Genomic DNA, 9,001 nt, shown 5'->3' on the forward strand with positions numbered 1-9,001 from the left:
CTATGACCAACTTCAAAGTAAGTTACCCATTCCCAATATTTAATGATCCAAAGCAAGCGACTGTAATCACTTCCGAATTCTCCAGAAAATCTCCAAGTACAGACTTTTGCCACTGAAGGCTGTCTCTATTCTAAGCTGCAGAGGATTAGAAATGATATACCTTGGTCTCTTAACTTTTTAAAAACAGAAACAGGAGTAGCACACACGCACGTTTCTGATGATAAAAAACCATTCTTCCCTCTAAGAGTCTGGAAAACACAGAAAAATATAAAGATGAAGAAAAGGATGACAGGAGAAAAACTTTAATACTAGGCCTTCCTTGGTCTAGTACCTATGCTAAGTGTCCAGATGTTACCATCACAAGGTGAAACTGTGCAGGACTTGGGTTAGCTGGCTGCAGTAGCCTATAAACGTAGGTTACATCAAACACCAAACTGGAGATTGGGGTCATAAGCTACACTCTCATCAGTGCTTCCAGAGGAGCTAGTCCAATGACAACTGCTCCAACTATATATATATTTTTCAAACTATATTTTTAATGTTTCATCTTGAAGGATTCCGTCTGGTCAGTTTTTAAAATATATATATAAAAAAAGTGTATGGGAAGATGGTCAATACTAAGAACAGAAACAGATTTGCCTGCAATGCCAAGTTATAACCTTTTTTTAACCAACTGGCAACAGAGTATCTTTTCCAAGAGTGAATCACTTGGTTCTCAAAAGGCTTTGCTGAAAGAGAGAGAGAGAGACAAGCAGGGTAGGGGGCGTGGGGGGTGGGGTAGGGGGGAGGTGGGGGGTGGGGTGGGGGGGGTGAACAGGTCTCCCCAAGTTCAACGACGTGATGAAAGACTGCTTCAGAAACCAGAGTGCCTGCCGAAACCGCAGTCCACAAGAGTCAGGCCAGAACATAGCCCAGGATTAAGGGCAGACACTAACAGAGGTCCTGCTGTTCAGAGCACGCGCGCGCAAGCATGGAGAGGAGAGGCCTACGGCCGAGCTGGCAGTTTTACCTTAAAAAAGAATCCACAGCATACTTTCTGGTCCTCATCAACTTGTTCTTTATCACTTTCTCCATCATACTTTTCAACAGATACATCAGCCTTTTCAGGGGGTTTCAAATCTGAGAGGGAGACTTCAATCAGATTAACGCTCTTAGGCGCAGCAGGCGGGACACTGGGTTTGGAAGGCAGCTGTGCGGGCTGACTCGGGGGGTCTTCACTGGGTGCGGGGTGCGCAACCTCGGAGGCCGGGGCGGCCGGGCCCTCGGGGGCCGCAGAGGGTGGGGGCCGGGCCTCCCCGTGCTCCGGAGGCCCCGCCGACCCCTCCTCCTCTTCCTTCACTCCGTCCTTGCGCCCAGACTCCTGGGCCCGAGGCTCTCCGTCGTCGCCCAGACACACGAAGGACCGCGTCTGGATGGGAACCTGACTCGGGGAGAACCTCCGGAGCCGCGGGAGGCTGTCCACAGACCGCGGAGGCGTCAGCGTGCGGTGCAGGGGCGTGATCTTGAGTTCGCTGGGCCTGGGAGTCCTTTGATTTTTGACAGAGAAGGACGCGCTCTTCCTGGGCGCGGCCTGCGGAGACGGGTGGGCTGGGCGGGGCGGGTCGCGGGCAGGCCGGTGCGGGGAGGGCGGCGGTGGGGAGATGACCCAGGCCTGCTGCTCGCGCATGTGCATCAGTGCTTCCTGCTGCAGCGCCAGGCGCCGCATCTCCCGCTGCAGCGCGTGCAGGGACGCGTTGAGCCTCTCGATGGAGCGCGTGTGCTCCAGCAGCTCGCCGTCCTGCGGCGGCTCCTCCGCGGGCCCAGCCGGGCTCCACCGCCCCTCGGGGTCCCCGGGCGCGCTAGGGGCCGGCGGCCACCTGCCCGCAGGGCTCTCCGCGCCCTCCTTGGGGTCCGCCGGAGACTTGCTCCTCGGCCCGTTAGCCTTCTGCGGCTCCTTCTCGCGCGGCCGCTCCGTGTACACCTTCTCGTCCTCCGCGCCCGCCGCCTCCTCCCGCAGCGGGGAGACCCCGTCGCCTTTCTTCTTCACCACGGTGAGGAAGGCCGTCCTCCCCATCTTCTGCCTCTGCCTGGTGAACGCGGCCTCCATCTTCTTCTTCTGGGCCTCGATGGCCCGCCGCTTCTCCTCCAGCTTCATCCTCAGGTGCACCACCTCGGAGGCCAGCAGCTGCGTGGTGTCCCGGCCGTGCGGGAGGCCCGCGTCCTCAGGGGCCGGGGCCCAGGCCACCACGTGGGGAATGTTGAGCTCCGAGCCCTCGGGCGTGGTCTTCTGAGAGCTGCTGCCGCTGCTCTTTCCGTCCGTGTGGTTCAGCTTCCTGAACTTCTGCTCGGCAAAGCTGGTCATCTTCACCCCGGAGCTGGAGGAGGCGCTGCTCCCGGGCTGGGACTTGGTGCTGACCGTGCTGGGACAGGGGCTCAAGGCCTCTCTGGTGCTGCCGGGCCGCACGTCGTAGTCCTGCAGGAATTTGGACGCGTCATCCATGTCGGAGTCCAAGCTCACGGTGTAGTCTCTCAGGGACGAGTCCTCGTCCATGGTTTCCGGAATGTCTTCTGAGGGCACGTGGATGCCCGTGTCCACCTCCGTGGTGTCTGTGACAGGACTCAAGGCCCCTCGCGTGTCCCCCACATTCTCGGGACTGGATTGGCTGCGCGGGACGCCGGCGTTCAGGAAGCTCAGCTCCTGGCTGTGGAGGAAGAAGCCGTTGGCAAGCTGGCCCGGCCTCGGGGTGTGGGCGGGCTTCTCCGTGTCGTGGATTATCTGCAAGGCCTCTTCGATGCTCGGGGTCCCCACCTGGTTGCCGAGCTCGTCGAGAAGCACGCTGTTGTGCAGCGCTCCGTTGGGGAACCTGTAGTGCGTGCCCTCGTTGGAGTTCAGCTCGCCTGTGCTCCGGGGCGCGTAGGTGGTCAAGTCACCGTGAGAGCCCACCGTGCGCTCCTCCGCGATGCCCGCCGCGTGCTCCTCCCCGTCCACCGGCTTGAAGGCCAGGTTCTTCCGGCTGTTCCTGGCTGCGCGGTGGTTGCTCAGGGCGAGCCCGTCATTGCTAAGGGAGCGAGTGATTCCTCGGTTGGAGGTGGATCTCTGCACAGCGTTTTCTTTATCAAAAGAAATATCAAATGAGACTCCATGCACTGACGATCTGAAAAAAAAGAGAAGGCTCTTAAATAACCCCAGAAAAGACAGGATCTGGTATCACTGAGAGATGTGATTTCTTCTCTCCCTCATTTCTCACAATCACATCCTCCTGGGGGTGGAGGCGGGGTAAGGCTGTCAGGACACCTGTCACCAAGGTCACTCCATCCTCTGGCTAGCAACAGGGGTGGTGGGGTGGGGAAGGAGTGCCTCTCGCTAAGGCGAGTACACGGAGAGTGAGCCTCCTGTTTACCTTTTCTCCTTGGGCCATGTCCCTATGAAGCCATCGACATAGGACATAGACGAAGACCTTCTTATTCCTCCTTCAAATGCACGAGAAGAAAAGTCACTGGCACTGTGTAAAACAATTTTAACTTACAGCATTTTACAGACTTCACACAAGGTAAGGAGATGCACACGGAGAAATGAAGACCGTCTTACTGAGAAAAGCGAGCACAGAGAAACAGAAAGAGTCTTCGGTGTGTATATGGAACACTTTTTATTTGCGTTTATTCTCAATCGCTTTCCTGTTAACCACTCACACGGCACTCTCGGGCTTTCTGACACATTACCTGAGGCTGAAGGATGAGGCTGGGGCTGTAAGTGCCTGGAAGGCAAATGGGGACGAGAGTGTGTGAACGCAGCTCCTTCCCCACTGCAACAGAAAAGACACGCAAAATGTCACAGCCTAGCTCTTTCAGACGAATCTAACATACGCAGCTGAAGTCACAGACACCACCGTCACCTCTGACTCTCCATCCTAAGTGGAAAAAAATTAAGGAAACACACCGTTTAAACCAAAGAATGGCTGTGATTATATGAACCTTTATGCATTTTATATTTTTTAGCCCAGGAGCTTGAAATACTACTTTCAAGTACAACTCAATGTCCTTGTGAGATAAGATATGGCACATTATTTTCATTTTATAAGTAGAAAAACTAAGAAAGAAGCTAAATGAAAATCATCAGCCTGAAGTACTTGGGTCGAATCTAAATTTCTAAAAGTACAAGTATGATCACTTCTTATAAAAGAGCCTGACACCTGCTTGCATGCGGACCTGTGTGTATGTCTCTAACATATTTACATTTCTCCTTATTTAATTCCACTCTATTCCAGTCAATGCAGGGGATTAGACAGTCTATTTCTCAGTTTATGATGACATTTGGCCAAAATTTAATCTTTTTCTTCCTATGTTTTCAGTCCGCCATGGCTTACCTTAGTAGGTGAAACTCAGCACGCCCTGAGAAGGGCTGAGAACGAGCCGGGGGCAGGGCGCAGTGACCTAGCTCTCTGTGACCACGCTGCCTTTCAGCTAACGCAAACCGAGAAGATGAGCAAGCACGGAAGGATTCAGAGGCAAACCTCAATGTGCATCCTACTGCTCAGCGAGCGCCTGCTGCACAGAGCCTTCCAGAAGCCTGCAGCAGGCGCACGCCTCTGCTGTCTCATCAGCTCCCTCGCACCCCGCCCCCACTGCGCACATCACATATCCCCTCACCCGTGTCCTCGCTCGTGGGGAAGCCGAGGGACACGACCACGCTGCTCCCCATCACGGGTGTGTCTCGTCCCCTCCAGTGGCCTTCCCAAGCCTCTGCTCTTCTTACACCGACTACCAAGTGTGTCCTCAACAGAGGCACATTCAGTTATTAAATATGTTCACTCTTTTCTTCTTCCCCAAGTGCTGGCTAAACTGTTGTACATTCCTGTAACTGCCTCACTTCACGTCTGCATGGAGGGTTTTGGTGTGGGGTAACTCCTGGACACGCTAGTGGCCATGTGTATGCAGTAGCTGCTACAAATGTCTTGCTTGCCGTCTTCAACTCTTTCCTTGTGAGATCACTCTTCAGGCACGAGAACACTTGTACATGCGGCTGCATCATTCCCAGGAAGAACAGCATTCCCTGAATCCCTCCTCAAAAGTTCTACAGTGGGAGAACTCACATGGGCCACACAGAAACTCAGAGACACGAGAGGGCTACACAGCGACCCACTGAGGAAAAGAAGTCAGACAGCCAGCTGGTTATAGGAAGCTCTGCTGGGAAAGAGGAGAAAGGGGGCCACTCAGACACCTGAGAGACAGACAGATGAGCCCTCCCGAGGGTAAGACATTTACCAGTGTCGGAAATGTAGAGGACTGTCTGTCCAAGTTTCTAGACATAGTAACTGTGGAATAACCTCGTGTTTAAGTGGAAAGTTTAGAAGGTTTTAAAGATTTAACAGGACAAGAGATATGACCTAGGATATTGAGTGTTTTCTAAATTTCAAGGCAGGGAATGTTACTACATAACCAACCCAGGAAAGCACTGAGGAAGTAGCGTGTAGAAAACAATCTCCCATGGGACGCCATAGAGCAGCTCCTGAACCAGTCATATTCCAGCTTCACCTCTTCCTTCATGGTAAACCTCAGTGACGAGGTTTACCTGAGTGACGAGGGTACGAAACAGGGAACTTAACGGAAGTAAGAAAATCCATGGGGGTAAATCCGAGGGCAGGGGGAGGAAAATGCTTTCCTAATTCACAGGGCTCTGAAGCTCACAGTGTTGAGAAGCCCTCTGAGCAGTGAGAAGGTGGTGAGGGTTCTGTCCACACTGGTCAGGACACAGTGGAGAGAAACTGCTCAGGTGTGAGGAGTGACAGCTTCGGCACGTGTTCACACTTTCAGGTTAAACCAAGAGTTCATGCAGAAACTATTTTCAATTTCTTACTTATAATTTTAAAAATGTATTTTAAATATATTGGCTTGAATTTCTAAAAAAAAAAAAAATCACAAAGTACTTCGGTTTTAAATAAAAAAAATCATATATTAATAAATTAGGGAGTCCAAAGTCAATACACATTTTAGTTTCTAAAAAATATGCATTAAAAGTGCTTACAGGATATGCTAAAAAACACTTTGAAACAAATTAATGTCTCTATCACATACTTGGGTCAGAAGTCAGGATTATCCTGATAGTAAATGTTTACCTGGCTTTGAATTCAATTCCTGATATTAAGAACTAAAGCATTAACTAGTCTTGACCCTCCTGCTCCCTCATCAGAGCAGTGGCTCCCTCAAAAAAAAAATAAATAAATAAAAATAAAGCATTTACTATTCAACGGTACAATCAACATTCCATCGTGACTTCTCCATAGCTGCAGGAACTAGCAAACCAAACAGGGAAAACTGTCTCATAGATTTAAAAATCTCCCCTGAGGCCTAAGAATTACCTATCATTTGAGCCTCATATGATCTCAATTATAAACAAGGTGTGCAGCAAGAGTTTAGTTTTAGGCTGATTATTTGGACCTTAGGATAATATTCTCCCGCTTTTCAGTGTGACTCATAAAAGCCTATTTATGAAACATTCAGTTCATGTAAATTTCAATGACACTGACAGAAAAACAGGCTTTAACAGGGTAAGTTAATTGTAACTTACTCAGTTCAAAGTTCAACTGAAACTGTAAAAACGCTCATGTAATGTAGTAATCAATAATCTTGATCTCCTAAGTGACTGGCATGGCCGTCCGGACTCACCCTGGCGTGAGGTCAGAGCTGTCCAGGGCATCTTGGGGGGCAGCATTCGAGACAGGAAGTGACGGCAAATCCTCCACAGGCTCAGCTACAGGAAAGACGAAAACCTCAGAATTAACATCAGCACGTTTCTGCCACCACTTCAAGGATCCTGAACTGCAAGTAAGTGTTTACTCTCAGCTTTCCTTACTCCTTATAGAGAATCATAGTGCATTTAGTTTTCTCCTTAAATTTTTCAAAAGGACAAATCTTCTTTAAACACTTCTTGGAAGTGTTCTGACCTATAAAATTCACTTGATTAAGGCTAAATAGGGGGAAAAAAGGCTTAATATAAAATAAATAGATAATTAAAAATAAACGAGTATTCAACTTTGCAAAAGCTTTCACAGAGCTTGTTACACATGGTCACTTTTACGTCTACGATATAGTTGGTGTTTTGGTAATCAATTAAAGAGACAGAATTTTGTTGGTTAATAACTAAAACACAGCTAGCTACAGTTTACGTTTTTGCGAATAACTCTCATTTAGCTTTTTGCTTTTGAGACCTAATATAACAGCTGTCGAAGATTTTGAATAGTGGGCTTCACAGACGAGATCACACAAAGCACCGCATGTGAAAACTGTGCTAACAGGAAGAGGTGTAGCACTCTGGTTGTGATCACCACAGAAGAGCCTGGCTTTCCCGACCGGCCTTCGCAGGGGCTCGGCGCGTCCACAGGCCTGCCCCGTTACGTGCCGCCTCCGCCCTGGGCAGCTTCGCAGCCGTCCCTGCGTGTCCCACAGCACGCGGCCTGGGCGCAGAGGGCGCGCTGAGGACGCCGCTTCTCCTCACTGGAGTGAGTGCCGAGTTCGCCCCCTACCCCTGCTCGAGTACAGACTTCTTCCTTCTTCTCTTTCCTTTTTCCTTTGATTTTTTTAGGGGGGAAGCGGGTGGGGATGCGGAGAAATAAGGGAAAATACAAAACTGTGGCGGCAAGGGAAGCAGGCCGGTAGCGGGAGGCAGAGCAGTCACGCTGCGCGCGGGGCGGAGCGCCGGCAGCAGAGGGCGCCCCGCCACGCTGAGCGAATCCTCCGGGGGTCAGGCCTGAAGGTGGACTTGTTCTTTCCCCACAGAAAGAAACCTCTGGTTTTATCATGGAAGCCAGGGGAAAATCTGGTTTCCTTTACAGAAAGTAATAAGTTTTTCTTTTTTTTCTGTTATTTCCAGAGATCTTTATGGTAACTTAGCCCTTTATTTCTTGTTCGTGTCCTTATCATGAGCAATCAATAGACTGTGATACTGTAACAATCACAGAACTTACTTGGTTTAAATATATATAATATACCCAAGCCTTTTCATGGCTTAATGGCAAATTCGGATTACAGATGAGAACCAAGCCATAATTTGAATGGCTTCTGGCCAACAACATTAAAAAACAGGGAACAAAAGCTAAGGATGGGAGTAAAAGATGCAAAGGGAAGAAAGAGGGAAAACAGTTAAAGCTAAAAGTTCCACAACATAAGCCTTCGAATTCAGGGCTATTCTCGCTACCTCCTTTTCCTCCCCTAAGGTATGGCTCACTCAACAGAGAATTGAATGGCTTTAAATATTAAAATATTCAGAATTTATCCAGGCTAACAGCTAGAACATGAAACAGTCACAGGCCTTCCTGTACAAGAACATCAGGTGAGGTTGTTTTAACTCTCCGTTCTGTCTGTTCACAGGAACATTGATCACCTCCTTGTGGGTGAGCGACACGGGGCTGGACGAAGGAGGGCTTCACGACCTCGAACCACCAGAAGAGCTCGGCCATGAACACCAGGTAGTTACTCTGAAAAGAGGCAAGAAAGTCAGGAGGAAAATCAGGTAAAGCTTGACCAACAAGCAATGATAAGGAGAATTTTATTCTGTGTTACCTATTGAAATACACCTTTAAATATCAGTCACTCATCGAAATTTGTGATTAAAAAAAGAAAGCAATGAGAACGCTTATAACCTCTATTGGCTGTGTTGTGCGTTACCTTCTCAGCAGCTTTCATTCTCAACTATATTTCTTTCTCCGATACATTCATTCTCCCCCTAGGCTGAACCCGTCCTGCTGCTGCTGCTGCTAAGTCGCTTCAATCGTGTCCGACCTACTTGGCTTTTAAACAAGCTCAGGGACTTCCCTGGTGGTCCAGTGGTTATGACTCTGTGCTTTCAATGCAGGGGGCTTGGGTTTGATCCCTGGTTGGGGAACTAAAACCCCGCATGCCACGCAGCATGGCCAAAAAACTAAAAACATTTAAAAAATAAGTAAGCCCGCTCGAGTCTCTCCTACTGAGCACAAGGCACAAGCTTCATCCGACTCCCCTCCTCCGGCTGCCCCTCGGCCCGCCCCCG

At 49.7% G+C, this 9,001-nt stretch overlaps 1 protein-coding gene across 1 annotated transcript in view; it reads right to left on the reverse strand.

Moving 5' to 3' along the window:
* Positions 1-9,001, reverse strand: part of CAMSAP2 (calmodulin regulated spectrin-associated protein family, member 2) — a 98,926-nt gene that overhangs the window by 10,595 nt on the left and 79,330 nt on the right. The window contains exons 7-11 of the mRNA XM_010831073.1: positions 8,357-8,450; positions 6,643-6,727; positions 3,700-3,782; positions 3,381-3,450; positions 1,010-3,134 (exon numbers count right to left, since the gene is read on the reverse strand). Coding sequence (XP_010829375.1) covers positions 1,010-3,134; positions 3,381-3,450; positions 3,700-3,782; positions 6,643-6,727; positions 8,357-8,450 — 2,457 coding nt within the window. The remainder of the gene's footprint in view (positions 1-1,009; positions 3,135-3,380; positions 3,451-3,699; positions 3,783-6,642; positions 6,728-8,356; positions 8,451-9,001) is intronic.

Source organism: Bison bison, unplaced genomic scaffold (genome assembly GCF_000754665.1).
Source record: "Bison bison bison isolate TAMUID 2011002044 unplaced genomic scaffold, Bison_UMD1.0 scf7180017864524, whole genome shotgun sequence".
Lineage (NCBI taxonomy): Eukaryota > Metazoa > Chordata > Mammalia > Artiodactyla > Bovidae > Bison > Bison bison.